This window comes from Chrysoperla carnea, chromosome 3 (assembly GCF_905475395.1).
Source record: "Chrysoperla carnea chromosome 3, inChrCarn1.1, whole genome shotgun sequence".
Classification (NCBI taxonomy): domain Eukaryota; kingdom Metazoa; phylum Arthropoda; class Insecta; order Neuroptera; family Chrysopidae; genus Chrysoperla; species Chrysoperla carnea.
In genome coordinates this window covers 90,620,443-90,645,250 of record NC_058339.1, presented here as the reverse complement: position 1 = coordinate 90,645,250, position 24,808 = coordinate 90,620,443, and the positions used below count along the sequence as shown (strand labels likewise).

At 29.1% G+C, this 24,808-nt stretch overlaps 1 protein-coding gene across 1 annotated transcript; it reads right to left on the bottom strand.

The window, feature by feature from the left end:
• Positions 1-3,560: 3,560 nt before the first annotated feature.
• LOC123296346 (sterol O-acyltransferase 1-like) lies at positions 3,561-6,139 on the bottom strand. Its single transcript, XM_044877808.1, has 7 exons — positions 5,966-6,139; positions 5,690-5,804; positions 5,456-5,626; positions 5,032-5,180; positions 4,638-4,953; positions 4,307-4,580; positions 3,561-3,995 (listed from the first exon to the last, which is right to left on the bottom strand). Exons 2-7 carry the CDS (start codon positions 5,752-5,754, stop codon positions 3,561-3,563), a joined length of 1,410 nt encoding a protein of 469 aa, XP_044733743.1. The 5' UTR covers positions 5,755-5,804; positions 5,966-6,139.
• Between the last annotated feature and the right edge of the window lie 18,669 nt (positions 6,140-24,808).

Genomic DNA, 24,808 nt, shown 5'->3' with positions numbered 1-24,808 from the left:
TTATGTAAATGTCGGAATTTACATTTTCTAATATTATATGAAGGATGTCCTTATGGTATGTAAGTTGCTGTGTTATTATTTAACTTTTATTTATTGCATATCCAAGAACGTGGAATAATAAATCCATAAATAGAATCATTTTGGTAATCACAATTTTGTCGTGCGTAAAATTCTATTAAATATAATGAAAATACTATACTTCCTCCAAAACTTAAACAAAACAAAACAAACATGTTACCAGCAGGTTTGTTAACTTTTTCTAATTGTTTTGATAACAGTACTATAAATAGACCCACAACCGTAAACCAGAAAAAACACGCTGGGTAAAAAATTTCAAGAGCCATTCCAATAATATATTCATGAAATACGGCGGATATTATGAAGACACCAAAAATTGAAAATGATTTGCTGCATCCACAATGATCATATAAGTCTTTGTAGATGTAAATATACAGCCAATCCTGGACCATTGAGCTTACTTTACGAAAATATTCACCAAAATTTGTGACGTTCCACCAGTCCTATTAAATACAAAAATAATTAGAGCACTTTTAATTATTTTTTTTTTAGAAAACCAATGTTGAAATAGCTGCGATTGCATTTATTTTTGCTATGGATTTTTAAAAGATTTGATAACGCATAGTATTTACAATCAACCAACGACTAATCGACAATGATATATAATCGTTTCGAAAGTGGACCGAAACCAGGATTTGTAGAACACTGTAGCCATTAAAATGAATGTTTGTTTTCTTGGGAAGGAAATACACAAATAAAGTGTATTTTATTTTTAAATGTTTTTTTTGCCTATGTTTCCTTTTTTAAATCCACAATTAAATCTTTTTCAGAGCTCTACATCAAAAACAGTCAATAAATAAACAGTGAATATTATTTTATGTTTTGACCAAAGTGTAAGTAAACAATCTTTTTTAGGTAAGATTCTAAACACTATGTTTTCGCATGTCAAAAATTTTTTCCACGAAATTTTAATTCTATTAATTAGTGTAATTATCAAACAATAATTTATTTATTGACTGCTTTTGTTGTAGAGCCTTGAAAAAGACCCAATTAAAGTCAAAACTTTGGCAAAAAAAAAAAATTTAAAAATAAAATACACTTTATTTGTGTTCATCCTTACCAAGAAAACAAACACTCATTAACTTTCAAGAACAGAGACAACGTTCGTTATTCTTTATTAATAATATTCATAGCTCACCTTATAAAATGATCGATCAGCAAATCGTAAGCCTTCTGCCCAAGCGTTTTGCCACGTATGCCAAAGTATATAAAAAATACAAAAGTTTAACAACAGTGTTGGACAAGATAATCCGATAATCTTAAACATCAGTTTTGGGAAGTCATAATGGACCACACCATAATCTTCATACCGGCCAACGAAAAATCGTTCTACAAGATGACTCAATACAAATAAAACTGCTATTGACTCAATAACATTCCGAAAAAGGAATTTCCAACGAATATCCTTTGTCCTAGAAACAAAAAAATTTTACTTTTATCTTGATAAAAATTTGCTTGAGACAAAGTTTTTTTACCTGGGGTAATTATCTCTATAAATAAACGTTGGTGCAAATAAAAAATATACATATTTGGAGAAATCGGGTAAAATTGAATTTTGGGTCCCAGCTTGTAGTTTAACCAAATCGTTGTGGTTTAAAACGCCAGGTATGCAACTACGTACAAATGCATGACATTTCATCATAAGTCTGATTTGCTCACCAAAGAACGCGAAACCAGTACCAATTGCGTAATGATTGAGGCGTGCCAAAAACGCAAAACCTACTAAAAATGCGATTTGATATAAAATATACAAAATTATCCATAAACGGTCCCAAATATATAATTTATGTGCTGTAAAAAAAATTCATGATTAATATTGACAAAAATTAAAATTTGCCATAAATCTTACAATTTAGTTTAAATTTGGTATGCACATAAGCCCAAATATGGAAAACATAATACAGAATTAGCATGGCAACAAACATACAAATCCATAATCGACATAGCGGAAAAAATCCTTTAAATGATCTTTGTAATGTGAACACTCCGGAATTTACTCTAAAAAATAAGATTTTGAATACTAAATCATTTATTTCAGAATCTTGCAGAATGCTATTTGGAACTGACTTTCGACAAAACTAGTTAAAAATTTTTTAAAAAGGTGTTTTTAAAGGTCTAGTCAAAAGTTTAAATAGATTCAAAATCATTGAATGTAGTTTATAGCTGTAAAAGGTCAGCGTGTTAAAAACAAACTGCCTGTTTTACCACGAATCCCGAGAGTAGTTTCAACAAAAAACCTCAAGAACAATTCAATTTACCACATTAAAACATTTGCTGGATCTTCACTTATTTTAATAAATCTTCAGTCAATTTGATTGCAACCTTCCTGAAGGGCTCTTTGTATAATTACCTTCCAGTTTCAAAATATTCTCCCATTGCGGAATGTATTAACGCTAATGCAATAATTACAACACACATGTTATAAATGGTCCCGATATGTTTTTCAACGAATAAATCCGTTAGCAGTGAATTTCGTGGCGTAAATTTTTTATCCCGCAATTTTTCTTCAGAAGTTTTAGCACTAAAAATAAATTTTTGTTTCTTTGTAACTAGATATTAAAATATGCACGAAACTTTAACATACTCATTATTTTTGAATAGCGAATTAAATTCAGAGGAAATCTGACACTTTTCCACCTCTTTCATCATTTTTGGCAGATAAAATTGTTAATTGGTCGTTAATATTTTGAAGTATTCGAAGTTCCAAATCCTGTAAGTGAAAATTGTAATATCAGGGTTATTTTTTAAAACGTTTCTACCCTATTATTTCGGAAACAGAATGGAATGAATGTTAACGCATAATTTTTTAACTTGAAGATTTTTCCAGGATAACGGAAAGAATTTTCTACAAAAAAGAAAAAAAACCTTTACCTGTTTAAATAAAAATTGATACCCAAAGAATTTTTGGCAAATAATACATCAATTATAGCAATCGACTCCTATAATTCACTTTTTATCAATATTTTGGATTTGGTATGTTTACACTTCACTTGCGGGCAACATTTGCACAAATGAATAATTCGTTATTTACAATTCCATACAATTCCATACAACGACCTCAGAATTAATAGTAAAACAAATTTAAATAAAAAAATATGCAAATTAATAGTGTAGCGTATTAAAAAAGATCCAGTTTAAAATCTAAAATCAATGACTTCTTTGTATAGGACCTTGGAAATTTAGGTAGGCAACAACACAGCTTAATTAAAATTGTATCAGGTTTTAGAATCAAACATGTTAATCAATTTTTATATTATATATTTCAATTTTTATTGATAATAATATTGGATATATTAATATCAGTAAGATATTTATTATCTATGTACAATTAAATATAAATCAACTAAAATAAATGAAAATAACAGTTCATTGAGTTAATCGTTTAAGTAACCTACATATGCTTACGTATCAATATTGTGTAAATGTACAAACTAAGATCCTCCTCCTTGTGGTATGTAAGTTGCTGTGTTATTATTTAACTTTTATTTATTGCATATCCAAGAACGTGGAATAATAAATCCATAAATAGAATCATTTTGATAATCACAATTTTGTCGTGCGTAAAATTCTATTAAATATAATGAAAATACTATACTTCCTCCAAAACTTAAACAAAACCATAAAAACATGTTACCAGCAGATTTGTTAAGTCTCTCTAATTGTTTTGATATCAATATTGCAAATGGACCCACAACCGTAAACCAGAAAAAACACGCAGGATAAAAAATTTCAATTGCCATTCCAATAATATATTCATGAAATACCGCGGAAATTATAAAAACACTAAAAATTGAAAATGATTTGCTGCATCCACAATGTTCATATAAGTCTTTGTAGATGTAAATATACAGCCAATCTTGGATCATTGAGCTCACTTTACGAAAATATTCACCAAAATTTGTGACGTTCCACCAGTCCTATTAAATACAAAAATTATTAAAAGGGCCTTTTTATTTTTTTTTTATTTTTTTTTTTATAACCAAAAATTTTAAGATTTTATATATTTTTCCTGGGATTTTAAAAAGATTTGAAAGCACATACTATTTGCTGACATATAATGAATAATGTTATGTAATAAATTTAATCCTCGGCAAAGGGTCAAAACGAGGATTTTTAAAGCATTGTGACTATTTTTTTATTGGCATGTTTAAAAGAATGTTTTCTCAAAATGTTAAATCAATTTCTGTTATATCCAAACATGCAAGTACGATATATATTTATTTCTCACCTTATAAAACAATCGATCAGCAAATCGTAATCCTTCTGCAAAAGTGTTCTGCCATGTTTGCCAAGATATATAAAATATACAAAAGTATATGAAAAGTGTTGGACATGATAATCCGATAATTTTAAACATCAGTTTTGGGAAATCATAATGGACCACACCATAATCCTCAAAACGGCCAACAACAAATCGTTCCATAAGGTGACTCATCACAAATACAACCGCTATTGACTCAACCACATTCCGTAAAAGGAATTTCCAACGAATTTCCTGTGTCCTAGAAAATTATATTTTTATCTTGATAAAAATTTGCTTTAGAAAAAAATTTTTTTACCTTGGGTAATTATCTTGATAAATCAACGCTGGTGCAAATAAAAAATATAAATATTTGGAAAAATCTGGTAAAATTGAATGTTGGATCCCAGCTTGATGTTTCACTAAATCGTTGTAATTTAAAACGCCAGGTATGCAACTACGTACAAATGCATGACATTTCATCATAAGTCTGATTTGCTCCCCAAAGAACCCGAAACCAGTGCAAATTGCGTAATGATTGAGGCGAGCCAAAAATGCAAAACCTACTATAAATGCGACTTGATATAAAATGTACAAAATTATCCATAAACGGTCCCAAATATTTATTTGTAGTGCTGTAAAAAAATCCAATTTTTATTTTTGAAAAATTAAAATTTTTTGATTGAAAAATCAAAAGTTGCTATAAATCTTACAATTTGGTTGTAATTTGGTATGCACATAAGCCCAAATATTGAAAATGTAATACAGAATTAGCTTTGCAACAAACATACAAATCCATAATCCACAAAGCGGAAAAAATCCTTTAAATAATCTTTGTATTGTGGAAACTCCGAAAGTTAATCTAAAAAAATTTGATTTTGAAAATTAAAAAAACTATCATTTATTTCAGAATCTTTCTGAATCCTTTTAGAAACAGACTTTTGGCTAAATTGTAAAAAAATTTGTTAAAAGGTGTTTTAATGGTTTAGTCAAAAGTTTCAATAGGCTCAAAATCTTTTAATGTAGCTTTTTAATATTTTTTAAGTCAAATATCCCAATTAAAAAAAATTGTTTAATATGCACTTATTTTACCTAATTTTCAGCCAATTTGAATACAACCGTTCTTTGAATAATTACCTTCCAGTTTCAAAATATTCATCCAGGGCCGAATATATTAACGCTAATGCAATAATTACAACACACATGTTATAAATGGTACTGATATGTTTTTCAGCGAATAAATCCGTTAGCAGTGAATTTCGTGGCGTAAAATTTTTATCTCGTAATTTATCTTCGCAAGAGTCATTACTAAAAATAAATTATTGTTTCTTTGTAATTAAATATTAAAATATGCACGAAAATTTAACATACTCATTATTCTTGTAATGGGAGTTAAATTCAGATGAAATCCCACATTTTTCCACATCTTCCATCATTTTCGGAAACTAAAATCGTTAAAATTTTGAAATGTTCGTAGTTTAAAATCCTGTAAGAGAAAATTGCAATATCAAGGTTCTTTTTAAAAAAGTTTCCATTCTTATATCTAGGAAACAGAAGGGAATGAATATTAACGCATAACTTTTTATTTTAAGGATTTTTCAGGACTACGGGAATAAGATTATCACAACAATTGGGAATTAATTTTACCTGTTTTACAAATTTGTACACAAAACAGTTTTTGGCAAATAATGCATCAATTAAAACAATCCACTCCTAAAATTAAGTTTTTGTCAATATTTTGGATTTGGTATGTTTACACTTCACTTTCGGACAACATTTGCACAAATGACGGATTCGTTTTTTACAAAATTGGTTCTTTACAACGACCTCAGAATTAGTAGTAATATAAATACAAATTTAAATTAACAAATATGTAAATTAATAATAGCCATTGATAAATTTTTTTAAATCGAGTTTTATTACTAAAATCAATGAGTTTTTTGTATACGACCTTGGAACATTAAAGGGTACTTAGCAACACATCTAAGTTAAAACTTTACAGAAAATTAAATAATTAACAAATAGTAGTCAGCTAAAAGAATATGATATGGGAGATACCAAGGAGAGACCAGATACAGGGAGTAATCCCTTCTATTAGTATATTTCAAAATACTGTCTACTTTATTCAAATTTAAGGGCAAAAATGTGTCATTTGCCAACCTCTAGTCCAAAAATTAAAAAAATTTCAGCTAGATATCTCTTTTCGTTTTTGAATTATAGTGTTGGCAGACAGACGGGCAGACAACCGGAAATGAACTAATTAGGTGATTCTATGGACACCTATACCAAAATTTTTTTCGTAGCATCAATATTTTTAAGCGTTACAAACTTGGGACTATACTTAATATACTATGTATATTTCATATATACATGGTATAAAAACTCAAATCATGGTGTTTCGATTTTTCAAATTTAAATATCAACATATATATCTTAAGTTGATCGAGTTATCAACAAATTTTTAGAAACAAATTAATAAACTCATGACTTTGGTTTTTCCCGATTTTCATATGTTTATCGAAAGATGTAAGCCACAGATGAACAAATTTTTGGTCGCTATTATTTAAATATTTTCTACGTAGTTTTTATATTTATTACCTTTTAATCCCCGAACAAAAAAAAAGAGGTTATAAGTTTGATCAATATCGTAGCGCCTAAACGAATGAACCGATTTTGATTTTTTTTGTTTCATTTTAAATTTAATTTAATGGGAATTGTTCTTAGCCTTGTTTCCAGTGCGAGTTTAGGGTTAGGTACCCGAAAAAATAAAAAAATTTGGTGATAATCTTCAGAATCGGCTCAGTTTGGAAGAGGCTATAAAGAAAAAGGTAATTTAATTTAGAGTGCTCTAAGATATGTTTCCCGGCGCGTTTAGGGTTTCGTACCCCGAAAAGTTGGTCGGAGGTTTTTAAATTTTGTAAATTTCACTTGTTATTAGACCATCAGCCAACAGTGAAGAAAATTTCCATCTAGAAATGTGAATTTTCAATCGAATTTATGAAAATTGACCCTTTCGATTTCCGTGTTTAAGTGTACCGTATATATGTTTAAAAAGACAATTGACAACAGGAAATGTGAAAAACAACGCCAGGAAGATTGTAACAAAAGTTTTAAAAAAATTGGAGAGAAATTGTTACATTTCTCTTTTTGTAAAATCCTTTTTTAAAAAGTAAATCACAATAATCGAGCCACAATTGAAACTTCAAATTCCTCCATTACCAAAGTTACCTTTTTTAATTCTCAAAAAGGTGGACAAAAAATCCGCTTCATTCTGGTTTCATAGTCTTCTTATAATATAAGAAGACTATGAAACCAGAATGAAGCGGATTTTTTGTAAATTTATGTAAATTTGTGTTTTGTTTATTTTATGTAAATTAATGTTTATATTTAATGACAAAATAAAATTTTATTAATTAGTTGTTTAATTTCCTAGGTATTTAATAATGTTGAATAATTTTTTAAAGGTTAGGTTAGGTTATGTTATATTGGCTGTCCACGAAGGACACACATAGGCTATAGATAAATTTTTAAAAGGTCAAAATAAAAAAATAAATAAATAACTTCATGAATGTAAAAAATTTATAACTGCATGAATGAGAATTTTTTTCCCCATATTCCAAAATTTTTATGTTTGTAAGAAAATAAAGAAAAATGTTATTTTCAAGTTTTGAGAAAATTAATGGCTTTTACCCCCATGCGTAACATTCGAAATATATGCTACTTTTTATTATGAAACCAAAATAATTTTTTTTTAAACTTTTTACGTGTTCATACGTATTTACACACTGGTTATGTTATTTCCACATAAATATACAAACGTTACTTGGATCACTTTGATTCTAGCGTTTGTTTCCAATTTTACATCATACATTCTGTATAAAAATACTTTTACCTGTATGTAGATACTCTGATCATAAAATTACATTTATCTAGCTAGGTAGCTCTAACAAGGTAGCTTCACACTTCGCACCGATAGCATCGCTTTCGTTTTGCCGCTGCAATACACACTCTTGCTGCTGTAGGTACAACATCAATTTTCTATTTATAAATTCGAAAAGTTTTCTTTTATAATGTGACTTGTTGTGTACACATTGTAGTTCTAGTTTGTTACCCAGTTAGTTAACTCCAGTGACGTCATAGGTACTATTTAAGTGAATATTCCTGTTTGTAGGTGAATAAGGTAAAAGGTAAAATGTACAATTTATACATGTATACCTTAAATATTATTAGACTATAAACTGTTAGGAATGAATTATATTGTTTATTTTGCCTAGTGGGAAAAATCTGTACATAGAGCCGTTTTTTTGCTTCCCTTGTGGTGCCATTTCCTAAAAATTTGTCGCTTCCCCCCTTTGTTTGTCTTTGTTAATGAACTTCTTGCGCTTTTATGCAAGTTTGCCTTCAGACCCTATTTTTAGGGTCTTCGTAAATGCACTTCGAGCCGCTTTGTAATGTCCGACTTCGAGGCCCAAGTGGGCAGTTGTTTCTTTGCCACCCGTCCAATCTGCCACTATTTATTGGAGTAATAGTAAACGGCTGACAATGTCAAGAAATCAAGAAAACGTCGGGAAAAATATTGATTTTAGGTCAGCTAGATTGCGGATATTTCTTTTATTATTGAAATTAGTTAGGGATAAAGTACGCCTAGCTCCTGCAAGTGAGTGCGTCTATTGCTGCGTTTAAAATAAAAATTTCAATCCATTTCCACGCCTGTTAGCAAAATTAATTAAGAATAAACTTTTAATTTTCCCGCACAAAAATTCGGTTACTCTACTAGCTCGCATTAAGCGCGAGCTAACGTAACCATTCTTAAGTGCCTAGCGAGAATCATTCTCGCTTGATTTCAATAAAAGAAGAAATATTCAACATTCATCCAGCCTGTAATTCACGCACGAAAACGTAATAAATCCCTTAACACATAAAAGTATGACTTTCGTTTGATGTCTTTTGAATACATATCGGCAAAATTTCTTACCCAGCCTTTTTATCGAAAACTGTGGCGAGCACTTTTATTTATTGAAAATAAGTCATCTCATACTTTTCATTCAATATACCGGCAATTTAGGGCCAAAACTTCATTTGCTAAAATTTTTTGGAAAAATTTCAAATACGAAAATCTTGAAAAAGCTCCAAGTGAATATAGTGAATATACACTTTTGAAACAGACACTACAATAATATTTTTAGTATTCTTGTATAAAATAGGTACATAATAGTAGAAACTGTGGCTGGTGTTAACACATAATAGACTTGATATACGTAGGTAGCTGTATATAGTTGATATATACTTTTAATATTGTTGTGTACCTATATAGCTAGCTCCTTGTTAAAGGTACCAACTACCTATCCAGGTTAGTTCCTAACATTCTAGGTAACCAACTGGTTTTTAATTATTGTTCCTGGTATTTTATTCATAAATTATTAGCTACAATTTTTATACAAGATGTGTAAGCATTTCTTTGTATTATGTAACAGAATCGTATGATTAATCATATCATATTTAAATAAAAAAAGATTATAGATTAAAAGTAAAAAAGACTGGATCTCTATGGAGGAAACCAATAGCAATGGATATTATAAAAGCACATTTTTCTTTTTTAATATTAAAATTAAAAATCGTAATTTTTAAACTGTCTATCACATGACCTAAAACGCGGGCAAGCCCTGCTGTGATGTTATATCGACATGATCCATGGACCATCAGCTAGTTTAGTGTAGACAGCTGGGTATAATATATCCATAGATAATCAATATTTATATTTATTATAATCAAATGTCTATGAATATATCTGTCAAACTTATCTGTGTTATTTCGTATAATGATACCGATATTACGTCACCAAATTGGTTTAAAATTTAATTTAAGTTTTTGGCAAGAAAGCGTGTGTATTTTTCCGAAATAAATTTTTGGTGGCTTTTTATTAGCAAAATCAACATTTTGAAGTATTTTTTTCAAATATAGTATAATACCCTATTGTTGATGTTATATAATACATTTTTATTAATGTACACTTTGTATAAAATAATAATATAACAAGCATATAATATTTTAAGTAAAATGTATGAATGAATATTTCTTATTTATTTAAGGTATTTTAAATTGACTGTAAAAAATTAAATAAATTAAAAATATGAAGAAAATACACACACATATTATAAAACTTATAAAAACATGCATTTATTGTAGAAGTGGGTATGTGGGTATGTGGGAGAGCTTTATACATACCTTTGAGCTACGGATATTTATATACTCTGGTATATACGCTTTAGTTTATACGATCTTTAATTATTTATGTACTTATTTCAGAAATATAACACTAACAAAAACAACAAGAAAACAATTATCATGTCTGAGTGTATACCAAAACATTGTGGTTCTGAATGTACTTATTTTAAGTAAGTTTAGTATAAAAACTGATTTGGTATTGGATACGATACCATAGAAAAAATAATAGAAAAAGTCATCAATATATTTGATTTAATTACAATGGAATGTAGAATATTCAAAAAGTAAAATTTACAAAATTTTAAAAACCATCGACAATTTTTTCGGGTACGGAACCTGTAACGGGTTGGTGATTCTTATTTCTTATTGAACGTATGCAAGATCAATGAGATCCACGTCTACCATCTCGTACATATTACTTTGGTTACACAAAACAACCAATTGCCCTCAAAAAGAGGATTTAAAGACCTCATGCAACCTCATACAAACCCTAAGCTCGCACTTCAATCATATCTAAGAACAGTCTCCTTAGAACCCCTTAGAAAATTCGAAAATATTATTTGTTTCGGAATTTGATGAAACTCAGTTTATAAGGTAATTTTGACCCAAGAAATTCAAAAATCGAGTTAATTTGGCGATTGGCCGAGTAATTTTCGAAAAAAACGATATTTCAGATCGATTTCCGTTATTATCTCGAGAATTATTCGCCCAATCGTTAAATGAAACCGATTTTTGTATTTTTTGGGTCAAAATTACTGTATATACAGAGTTTTATCGAAATTGCAGACGATAAAATTGTATCGATTTTTTGCAATTTTTTCAAGGGGTACCCCTTAGAAAAATTCGAAAAAATCGTAAAAAATTATTTGTTTCGGAATTTGATGAAACTCAGTTTATAAGGTAATTTTGACCCAAGAAATTCAAAAATCGAGTTAATTTGGCGATTGGCCGAGAAATTTTCGAAAAAAACGATATTTCGGATCGATTTCCGGTATTATCTCGAGAATTATTCGTCCAATCGTTAAATGAAACCGATTTTTGTATTTTTTGGGTCAAAATTACCTTATATACAGAGTTTTATCGAAATTGGAGAAGATAAATTTGTATCGATTATTTGCAATTTTTTCAAGGGGTACCCCTTAGTAAAATTCGAAAAAATCGTAAAAAATTATTTGTTTCGGAATTTGATGAAACTCAGTTTATAAGGTAATTTTAACCCAAGAAATTCAAAAATCGAGTTTATTTGAAAATTATCCCTACAAAAAATGGATGTATTTTTCTTTTGGGTACAATAACCTTTTTTTGGATGTTCGAATAAATAAAATAAATACCGAAGCCTTCATTGGAAGAGTCTTTATTGGCTTGTTCTCTTATCTACGGATTTTCATTTACAAATAAGTATTATTATAAGCTTCCTACTTGGTATTAAAACCAAGTTTAAATTAATATACAAACTCAAGAGGGGCAGAAGAAAAATTATAAATATATTTACACAAAATTAATTACACAAAATTAATATATAAAAAATAATAATATTAAAAAGTATAAATAGAAACATAGCGATGCAAACGAGCGAGCAATGTTAAATTATAGTACCTTTCTAAGTTGAATAGAAAATTACTAGTTTAATAGCAAAACATCACTATAGGTGGATGAAAACTTATAGAGAGGACTTAGTTTGAGTTCTAGAAGTTATATAATGAGCTAGCTCACAACTAAATGCTTCTTGTTTCATTTTGATATTTTTATTTTATTTTAATCTTACAGGAATTTGCTATATTAACATCCATATACAGACACTAAACTAAAATCCTATGAACAGAAAACATACGGAATATTACGGGAGATTTTAAATTCATAAGTAACAAGTGAATACAAACAATTGACTGAATTAACTGTTAAAATACCATGTATGTACAGGAAATATTGATTACGTAATCGTTTTTTTTTTTTTACATAATGTAAGTAAAGAAAGATAGCCACTCTTACACACAAAGTCAAAAGAGTATCTTTCTTCTCACCTTCTAAGCGAATATAGTATATGGTATAAGCAAACACTTAAATATAACGTATAAATTTAAAATATATACAATACCTGTATACAGACTATTAAATGTTTCTAATCTAATTTGTGCCCTAACGGGTAAACAGTGATACGAAAAAATGTTTCAAACGAGTCGTTTATTTTTTTATGAGAAATGTGTATTAATCTTAAACTTTTATTCTATCCCTAACGGTTTACAAGATTGGTCGTATGCATCCATGACCCAATTGATTTATGTTACTCATTTACCAACTCAACCTCATTTTTTTTGGTAAAAAGCACGCGATAAAAATTTAAGCTTGGTATCTCTTTTCGTTTCTGAGTTTTCGTGTTCACAGACATACAGACAGATTGGTGGGCGGACAACCGGAAATGGACTAATTAAGTGATTTTATGAGCACCTATATACCAAAATTTGGTTCGTAATATCAACAATTTTTAAGCGTTCATGATCTTGATCTAAATTCATATAAAAAGGGTCTTGGTTTGTAAGACTATATGACTAATTTTGCTCATCACTAGTTACAAGCGTTACTTTACTGGCCATACTCGAATTTTGGTTGGTAACTAACCACTCTCCTTCTGTCATTTACAAAAATCGTTACCTGTGCCACAATTTGCCAACAGTTTCAAATGGCTGTCATACCGCCGTAAATATGCCACCTTTCCAGTAAATGTATAAAAGATATAGTTTATAAAAGTTTTATAAACAATTTTTGAATACGGAGGTATAAAAAGATTTCTGTTTCAAGTAAATATTTGTCGTTAATTAATGACATACTTAGGATGGATTTAAATATTTATTCCATTTTTAATTCAACTTACAACAGGGTGCCATACATAATAAATTATGTATTCATTTTCTAACAAAAAATACCACGTAAACCTTATAGTAGATATAGTCATCTGGTAGTTTTAAGACGTCTTATTTATCCCCAAGGATTCACAAAGTCTTTCCTTTTCAAACATTAAGACCTTTGGTGGCAGCCTAAGGCCTTTGGTACACAACAATATACACAACTGCTATCTTAGAGTGACTCTCTTTTTTTAACTAACATGACGTAAAAAAACAAACGATTACGTAATCAACACTGTCTATACATGGTATTTCAACAATTAACTCATTCAATTGTTTGATTTCACATGTTATATATGTATAATATAGATAAGTTAATTTAAATATAGCCACATAATATTTCTACCCCCACATGAAAGGTAACAACTAGCATCTGATGACATATGCCATTGGTGGTGTAACGAACACAATATGCAGAGGAATTGATTTCTACTTTTAGATCGACGTGGACAATATGAACCCCTTGAAGATATCGAATAAAATATCAACTAATAACATATGTAAATATTTAGATATGATAATACGATACTTCCCTATAAAACGATACACTAAACGATATCTAGATATTTGTGTTTAGGATACACTATACAGAGTGTTTAATTTCTTTTGCCATAAAAGACCCTTAATTTTAACGTAAAATTAACAAGTGAAAAAAAAACAATTGACTGAGTTAAATGTTGATATACCATGCATAGTCAGTGTTGATTTCTTTATCACATTACACATACAAACATGTGACACATTCATAACTGATAATCAAGTATAGTACATATTATAAAATTTCCGCCTAATTGGCGCCCTCACGGGTAAACAGTGAAGTTTACGAAAAAATGTTTTAAACAAAAGTTGTTTAATTTTTGATAAGGAACATTTTTTACATTTAAATTATATTTTTTTTTTACGAATTTCAGCTCGATATCTTTTTTCGTTTTTGAGTTATCGTGTCCACAGACGGACGGACGGACGGACAACCGGAAATGGACTAATTAGGTGATTTAGTGAACACCTATGACAAAATTTTTTTCCTAGCATCATTATTTTTAAGCGTTACAAACTTGGGACTAAACTTAATATACCATGTATATTTCATATATACATGGTAGAAAAACGATTTGGATAATTTCTAAAACAAGCTATTTTTTAAAAAATTTTTTCAATTAATTAAGCCAAAGAAATCATAAAATTAAATTCCTTAAATTCTACGATATCGTCTTAAATCAATGCGCGATATTGTTTTTCGTAGGCATTTTATACTTCCAAAATTGTGAATTAAAGTGTCAAACGTACGCCATTTTTATACTTTTTGGATCAAAATTAACTTATTAACTTACTTTTATTGATATTTTATGAATGAAAAATTTCCAAAGAAAATATATTTCAGAATTTGATAAAACTTGACTTAGAAGATAATAATTTTTACCTAAGAAATACGAAAATTTACTTTTTTGACGCTAAAGCTCGTAATTTTTGAGTTTCAGTCTGAAATCCTGTACGAAGCAACAACTAGGTTCGATTTTCTGGGAAATCTCCGTAGGCATTCCTCTAATTGTCAAATGAACCTGAATTTTGTAATTTTTGGGTCAAAATTATCTTATATTCTGAAATTGTACTATTTTATTAATTTTGAAAACTCATCCAACTAGAAAATGAACCCGATTTTTTTTTTTTTTGATTTTTTGGATAAACTTTGGATTTACTTTTTCATTTTTGTTTTTAACTATATGTTTCAAAATTTGATAAAACTTTGAAAAAGTATATATGAAGCCTAAAATTATTTTTATTGGATCATTTTGCTTCGTCAAATCTGGTTCCATTTACCTAATCATCAAATGCAGTGTGTTTTTTTCGTTTTTTAAAGGTTTCATCTAACGTAAATAATCTTCGAATGTATCCTGTATATTTTACATGATTGGATTTTCCCCCTTTCGATTGAATGAAAATGTCTACACCACTTTTGTGTCTGCATATTGCGTGTTAGAAAAGATATTTCGAATGTTCTTTCGAATAATAACCAGAAAATAGTTTTACTATCCGAATGTATACACTATATTAAAACAAAAGGAAAGATAATAATATGTGCAGGACATAACAGACTCTGTTTAAAGAAAAGGGCTCACTGTCTCTTGCTATTCTTCGAAGGCGAGCAGTACAATACTCAATACTACAGTGCCTTCTATGTTTATACAACAAAAGTTGTAATATCCTTTCCCACTTCTACACATAACATTTATGTTCGAATGTTCCATTGGGCTTTTTATACGTAAATTTCCCATGGGTCAAATTCCCTACACTTTCTGTTTTTTTTCTATTTGTTGTAGTGTGCCAGGTTCTTTTATCTTTTGTTTGTCTGTCTGTCTGCATAGATCAAGGACAAGGCGTTGACTGGAAATTTGAGGGCCAACTTTTCTCTTCACGAAAATTTTCAAAGACTGGGACATACTTTAAAAATTAATGAATATTCGTTTCAAACGGTTTTCAAAAACGATAACAAAATAAAAAAAGTTTTGAAAAAATTTTTCCCGGTTGATACCCTTCTTTTCAGTTAAACTCACATGAAAAAGTCACAAATGGTTAGATCCGAGTATTTTTAAATTTATTAAGTTAACTTTGATTAAAGCAAGTGAAAACACACAAGTGACTGGGCTAATTGTTGAAATCCCGTGATAGAAAATGTGGAATGTCAGTGCTTGCATTATTTTTTATAAATTAGAAAAGCTTATAAACCAACACAATATTAGGGAGGCTTTTTTTTTCTTAGAAAATTTTCCATATTTTTTTTTTTTTTTGGTTTTTTCGCAAGACTTGTTGAAGCTACCTGCAAACTCCCTATCTTTTATAGTTTTGTAGAAAATGGACACCATAATTTTATCTAAATTCTTCCTCGTGAGTAAACAGTGATCTTGGCCAAAAAATGTTACAAACAAAAGTTATTTTTTTTATGATTCAGAAAGTTTTTTATGTCACAGAGATTTTAAAATCACACCCTTCTCTGCCCCACCATATATTCATCAAAAGAAGTTATTAGACGAGACCTTTGCTTCAGCTTCCCAAAATTTCAGCCATTCTTGAAATGTTTATTAAATACCACTCATGATCCTAGACTTAAAAGGTTCGTAATATTGGATGTTCAGTCCGTTATGTTAGAATAAGCAAAAGCTATGTTTTTTTGTAATACTTGAGACTTTTTTTTTAGTGCTTTAAAAAACTTAAAAACTTAATTTCCTTTTTTCTCATGTATGCTATTTTTTGTGTAGTTGTTTTAGTATGCGAAAACATTTAGCATGAGAATAAGAAAATTGGTTGAAAATAAGAAAATAGTTTTATATTGATATAACTAAATTTTTGTATATCAATCATGAACAAATATTATTGAACAAGAGGTTCATGTGGACAAACAGCGCGATTTCGTAATACATAAGGCATTTCGTTTATTTTGACACAAGTGGCACGTTAGATGCAGAAAATTGACTAAAAATAAACAAAAAGAAAACCGACTTCAAAAGAAAAGTTTTTCCAAAACAAATTAAAATGCACTAAAAAGTAAAAAAATAACGATATTATAATGTAGTTAAAATTATTATTATTTTTGGAGTCGGTGTCAGCCAAAGAAACAACTCTGACAGAACAGTTTGCTACATTAGCTTGAGTGGGGGGTCACTCTCTGCAAGCACACAGCAGAAGAACTGTTGTATAGCTTAAAAGACATCGAAGCCACGATACAAGTAACTTTTGCAATTTCATATAACATCTATAATACCTCTTACTTAGATACATTGCTTAACGCATGTACTCTGTAACACTCGTGATAGTTATATGCCTAGATGTAACTCGAACTAGTGATATATAAGAGAGACACTGATAATTTTAGAGGTTGAACGAAATTGTGAACAAAAGGAGGGTAAGGCATATGAAGTGAAGGCTATAACACAATAATATTTGTATTTAAAATTGAAGTTGCCTAGCGAAGTGGATACATAGTTCACAGCTAGTAATTCATATTTAACTGATATCTGAAGCTTTCAAAATGACGAAGAAGCATTTTGCATTTAGTATGAAAGCGTTCAGATCCTTCAACTTTAAAATAGTAGTTTAAAGTTTGTAGCATCAAAGATAAACGGCATTTTTGCAATAAATTTTATTCTCATTTTATCCCTTAAACAGAATGCTTAAATTCAAATTCGGGTTCAATTGCTGCGTGTCAAATATCCTAACAAGTTACGTTCGATAATTAATTTCATGTTGATTATTAAAAAAAGAAATTCTTAGCAAACTTTGAAGATTTCACAGAAATACATTTTATTCACTTAGCGCTTAAATAGCGTAGCTATTAAATTTAAACTTACATTCACATAATTATACATACTAAATTATATAATTTGACATTACGATATAAAAAACCTGTTCAAAAATTAATGGTACGTACATTACTAACATCAAAGAATCATTATAGACTAAGCGTGCTAACTGAAGAAGTAGTCAATTTACAAAAAAATTCGTTACAGGGCAAACTCAGCAGGAATGGGTCAATAAAGGAGTTACAAATGTTGGGTAAAAGATCCAACTGCTGAATGTTTGCCGGTGAAGAGGGGTGGCGGTTTAAAGAGATGGCAAGTTGTTTTTTGCAATTTCCGGCGTTTCCATCGACTAGTTTCGGAGAAATCTATGAAAACAAATCACCCATCTACCGTTTTCGTATGAGACCAATGTTAAATATGACTACTTTTGAAGTTCTTTATTTATTTAAATAATCGCCCCCCCCCCCTAAAATTTTCAGAATTGATTTAAACTTAGCCCAACTACATTTTCAGAACATTAAGCCTTTCTTTCAAAATCCCTGACGCTCGTACTTTCTTAAAAAAATAATTCGTTTTTTTTTTTTTAATATTCTTATTGATTTCTTTTCATATTCTTAATTTGCAGACATCGAGCATAGGATATTTTATTTTCGACAAATTATAGATATATAATGATGATAGTAATTAATATCTTCTAAGTAGATATACCTACACTGCACTTAACTGTATACCGTTTGTAAACTATCTCGGAGGAAATATAAATATTTGAAGTAAGAAGAGATTTTGTGGAAGTTCTTATGTATAAGACAAAGAGGGAACTGTGTGTTATCGTGTATTATGGTGATGTCTTACTGTGTGTGATTGATATTGTTTGTGTACAACTTCAAGTGATGAGTCTACCCGGCTGGGTGAATGTATTGACATATAAAATCTCTCTTTGTTTTACAGAGTCGGATAAAAGAATACATAAAATGGCAATTTTTAGGGAGTCCTCAATAACAGTTCCGAATTTGATGATTTTTTTTTCAAAATGTTTCTTTTTTTATATTATTTAAAATCAGAAACATTTCAGAAGGGTGGTATAATCTGGAGGGGGAATAGGCAATGTCGCGACTGACATATCGACACCTAGCCTAAATCGCTGATGATATAAGTTTCAGATTTCGAGAGAATATTGATTTTATACTGTAGGTGTTATTTAAGAAAGAATTTTTCGAAATTCATCCCCTAAAATGGTGAAATAGGGGATGAAAGTTTGTATGAAAATATACACAAACCGGCCTTTTTAAGTTCACTACTTTACCGATTTTAAAAATTCTTTCACCTATATAATGCTACACTATTACCAATTAGCATGGGTTGTATTTTATTTTCAAAAAAGCTAGGGTTCCACAACCAAAAAATTAAAGTTCATTTTTATTGATTAAAATATATTTTTTTGTGGAAAAAATCACACAAGAGTGATTTTTTATATAAGTTGTAAATAACTAGCAGTTATCCATGTTATAGCCTTCAATTCTCTTAACTTACCATTTGTTCACTATTTAATGGATTTTAACTTTTAGTCCGAATCCCTAATTATTTTAAAAAGAAAATACAGCCCATGTTACTTGCTGATAAAGTAGCATTCTATAGATAAAAGAATTTTTAAAATCGGTTACGTAGTGAACTCGAAAATGTCGGTTTCATTATTTAATGGATTTTTAGTTTTGGTGTGGATATGATGGTTTGTATATATTTTTGTACAAACTTTCATATCCTATTTCACCCACCCTTTTAGGGTACGAATTTCGAAAAATCCTTTCTTAAATGACACATCCGAGATGACTAATATCGTCTCAAAATTACAAACTTCTATCATTAGTGATTTAGGCTGGGCGTCGATATATCTGTCGCAGCATTGCCTATTTTCCCTCCAGATTATTTCCCCCCTCTCAAATGTTTCTGATTTTAAATAATATACAAAATAAATCCATTTGAAAAAAAAAATCATCAAAACGGAGCTGTTATTGAGGACTCCTGAGTAAACATTCATTGATGCGAGTAACACATAAAGTCGTCTATATGAACTCTTCTTCCTTCATATTATATAAATGGCTAACGATATGACTTACAAACAGTATAAGTAAAGTATATATTGTATTTACCTGTATAAATATAAGTATATTTAAGGTTGTTTGTAGGTAGTAGATGGAATACCTTATAATAGTAGGTAGAAGGTAGAAGGTTGTGTTTAAGATATATTTATGATTTGTTTATTTATTTATATCTTATGAATTTATTATATCAACTATTTAACTTTGTTATCATTTTATTACTATTTACACAATCATTTATATAGGTATCATAGATAGCTGTATATATAAGGTGGCTCACGGGAGCTCCTCCTTCTTTCTCTTTTTAAATATTACGTTAGATATTAAGTTAAAATGTTGCCTAAACTATGCCAAAGAAAAAATTTAGTTCTGTCATAAAAATCTCATCGTAACCATTCAGCAAAAAAAATATTCTTAATTATATACAAGTCCTATAATTGACTGCAAAACTCTTGACAGCCTAAATAAGCTAACAAAAACCAACGAAAATGTAATTTACCAAATTCCAAGGCATCATTTCCGAGATAATTAACCAAACCACTTAATAAATTTATTCAATAACAGAGCACTTAGAAATATAAGGCTGTCTTTATCATTACATTTAATTATCATATTATCTTTCTCACTTTTTTTTTAAATTTTTAATAAACCCGACCCAGTAACCTGTGTATTAGCACATACCATGGTAATTAGTGGGTGGGGTTTATTAAAAATTAAAAAAGGTGAGATAGATACTGTGATAACTAAATGCAACGATAAATACAGCAATAATCGTTCAGTATTAATTTTGTCTTTATCGTTGCATTTAATTATCTAACAATCTCACGTTTTTCAGTCACGATAAAGAAATCCTTCTATATGTGAGTGCTCTGCCATTAGATAAATATATTGATTGATTTGGATAATTTTCTCGGAAATTAGGTCTCAGATCGAGTAAGTAAAATCGAGTAAGTAAATATGTAAGCTTATTTAGGAAGTCAAGAGTTCTGCAATCAATTATAGAAGACCTTGTATACAGGATGATAAACTTTTGCGTTACCACGATGGTATAAGAGTTTTAAAACTTATTATAAGCCCTGTTTGCAAATTTTCCAATCAAAATAAGTTTTAGTTAGATTTATGGTACAGTAAATCTGGCATTTTGACTGGAAAAAATTACAATAGTGGCTCTGAGGTTAGAGATCGTTAGGGGGGCATGTAAATAACTTTAAAAAAAATTTTTCGTTCCGCTGTTTTTGAGAAAATCCAAAAAAATGGGGAAAAAAAATTTGGAATGCGTTTTTCTCGGAATCTATTGATTTAAGGAAAAAGTTTTTCAAATAAAAAATGTAGAAGACACTGTCAGCTACATTTTATGTCATTGGAGCAACGTCATACGTGTTAAATTACAAAAAGTAGGTGGCGTTAAAGTATCAAAAAAAGGGTTTTCTACGGTTTTCATTAAGAAAAAATGATTTTTTTGTAAAAGTGTAAATGAAAAAGTTGTTTGACTCAAAATTAGCTTCAACTTTTATTTAAACAATTTTTTTGTAAAACTTACCGTTTTTGAAATACAGCTTGCTAAAAAATCTGAAAGTTAAGTTTTTTAAAATTTTGAAAAGGAGTACTTGATTTCCTTTTTATTTTCTTGGTTTATTTTAAACATACATTGTCTTACTATAGCTCGGAAACGGTAAGTTTTTCATAAAAATTGTTTTAATAAAAGTTGAAGCTAATTTTGAGTCAAACAACTTTCTTATTTACACTTTTACAAAAACATCATTTTTTCTTAATGAAAATCGTGAAAAACCCTTTTTTTGATACTTTAACGCCACCTACTTTTTGTAATTTAACTCGTATGACGTTGCTCCAATGACATAAAATGTAACTGACAATGTCTTTTACATTTTTTATTTGAAAAACTTTTCCCTTAAACCAACAGATTCCGAGAAAATCGCATTCCAAATTTTTTTTCCCATTTTTTTGGATTTTCTCAAAAACAGCGGAACGAAAAATTCTCTTAATTTTTTTTAAAGTTATTTACATGCCCCCCTAACGATCTATAACCTCAGAGTCACTATTGTAATTTTTTCCAGGTCCGGCCTTTTTTTCGTCTATATTGACTGAATCATTATTTCTTATAAATTTTTTGTAAAATAAACCATTGTACTTCTCTCTTGAATTGTTTCAAATGTTTGTTATTTTCTGAGCAGTCTGATAAACCATTTATTAAGAAAAATGTGCTCTCTTTATGGTTTTACATACTTTTGACAGATTTTCATTTTATATCAACACCAACTTCATAGAGAATTTAAAGTGATCTACTATCAAAGATAATAAATCACACAGTAGAATAATACATACATATATCATCCTATTTACCTTTATATTCGTATGTAGGTTTGTTTGTATTTTACGTCAATAGAAATTTAAGTAAATATTTGTAAATGAATTAGTAAGTACTAGCTTTAGCAGCTTTAGCAGACGGGAGCGTTACTGTCTCTTTGGTAGCTTGAGCAACATAAATATAGAGTACTTACTTAGATACTTTACTAAATACAAGATACTGGTTCTAGTAGCACTTATTACCATTCATATATATATTAAATGTAATTGGTAGATACCATATACAGAGTGATTCGTTACATTTGGTTGCGTTACTATTCGAATAAATATTCACTTTCGGTATACTGAAGCATAAATTGGCCAAGGTTTCTCCAATTATAAAACAATATTATTAAATACTCAGCAACTGTGGTTTTCTTGATTCAAAAATATTAAAAATAAAACGAAAATATTTTGCACTCAGAAATTTTTCTTGCAACAAGAAAATTTCTTCAAGAATATATTTGCCTTCTCTTTAAAAACTAATTAAAAAAAAAAAAAATATTCTTAGTTCAAGCAAAAAATTATTGTTTCAAGAAATTAAAAAAATAAAATTAAAATGTTGGACTAGATTTCCTACCGTGTCACATGATACCGTGTCAGTTTTTTATTTTTTTATAAGGAACATTTTTTACATTTAAACTTTTGTTCTATCTCTAACGAGATAGAACAAGATGGGTCCTTTTACAAGATGGGTCCTACGGACCCAAGACCCAATTGACCTATGATGCTCATTTACGAACTTGACCTCACTTTTTACGTCCTGAGTACGCTGTAAAAATTTCAGCTCGATATCTTTTTTCGTTTTTGAGTTATCGTGTCCACAGGCGGACGGACGGACGGACAACCGGAAATGGACTAATTAGGTGATTTAGTGAACACCTATGACAAAATTTTTTTCCTAGCATCATTATTTTTAAGCGTTACAAACTTGGGACTAAACTTAATATACTATGTATATTTCATATATACATGGTTATAATAAGAATTTCTGAGAGAGTGTGTATCTTGTCTTTCTCTTTAATATTCATTCCATCTATAAATTGGTTTATTTTATATAAATAGTTCACAAAACTAACGTAAATGGCGTTAGTTGTTATAGTTGTAAGTACAAGTACAATATTGTAGTTTAACAAAATGGTTAAAATTGATGGTTCGAAATGAAAACAGAAGTGTTATACAAGAGAGTGTTATTTGTTTTACTTCAAGCAAATACACTTTTACATAATATATTGTGTTTTTCATATCAATTGAACCAAAATATAAACTCGAATCCGCGGCTTTGATACGTGACTTTTATAAAATATAGCTAATTAATTTAGTTTGCTAAATATATTTTAATCAACTAGGAAAGTATGACGAAAATGTAATCACGATTACTCAAAAACGAAAAGAGATATCAAGCTGAAATTTTTATAGCGTGCTGAGGACGTAAAAAGTGGGGTGGAATTCGTAAATGAGCAATATAGGCCATCTTGTTAACTGTTAGAGATAGAACAAAAGTTTGAATTTAAAATATGTTCTTTATAAAAAAATAAACAACTTTTGTCCGAAACATTTTTTTGTAAACATTACTTTTTATCCGTGAGAGCGCAAATTAGGCGCAAATTGTATAGTACGTGTTATATGGAAATATCAGTTATATATGGGTGACAAGTATGTATGTGTAATGTGACAGAGTACTCAACACTGTCTATACATGGTATATCAACAATTAACTCAGCCAATTGTTTGTTTTCACTTTTTTTTTTTTACCTTTACGGATTTCTTTAGGTAAAATATTTAAAATTGATTTTTTTTTAAACCCGAGCTTCAGCCGCTAGAGCGATTTATAAGGAAGATTAACACCAAATTTCAAAGTAATGGTGAAGTAGACCTGGAAATGTCATACAAAAAATGTATACAAAAAAAAGTTTCAAACAAAATTTGTAGAAAATTTTATATTTTAAAACTTTTATAATGTATGTTAATACGATTGAAGGCAAAAGAAACGAGATATTCACAAAAAAAATGATTTTCGGAACATTTGACTTTGAATATCCAAGGACGCGCACATGTGTCCATATGTGACTTTTGAGACATCATTTGTACTATCAAAATAAACGTTTGTACAATAATTCAGCTTATTCCGTTAGACCGAGGTTGACCACTTATTTTGACTAAGATGATCGGGTTATTAAGGATATTCTAAGGATCTGACTTTTAAAAATAAAAATTCTTCGAATTTCTAGACCAGAATACTGCTTTAAGATTGAAGATTGTTTTGGAGAATGATTAAACTTCGTGTAATATGAAATGTAGCATTTTAAAATACACTTATGCTTTATTTTCTTTAATTAGTTTGGTTAAGCTTACACGATCTATGCATGTGCTTGCTGTGTATGAATATGTTGCTCATGTATTTTAGAAGTAGATACATATAATAGTAGCTACACCAACATTTTAAAGTAAAGTGTATTCTATAAAGTATAAAATGTATGTTAGTAGTTAGAATTGTTAGAAGAAACATAGAACAAATAGATAATAATAATGTTTTAGATAAATAATAGTAAACCATTTTAAAATTATTGTTATTCACCTTTCACTAAATTTTATACCAGCAACCAAGCT

What these genes read in the sequence shown, in the direction of transcription:
- LOC123296346 (XM_044877808.1), bottom strand. Translation starts at nt 5,754, where the DNA reads ATGATGGAAGATGTGGAAAAATGTGGGATTTCATCTGAATTTAACTCC. An exon ending in GAATATTTTGAAACTGGAAG is followed by an intron (nt 5,181 to 5,455) that starts GTAATTATTCAA and finishes AAATTTTTTTAG; the next exon opens with ATTAACTTTCGGAGTTTCCA. An exon ending in TATCAAGATAATTACCCAAG is followed by an intron (nt 4,581 to 4,637) that starts GTAAAAAAATTT and finishes ATAATTTTCTAG; the next exon opens with GACACAGGAAATTCGTTGGA.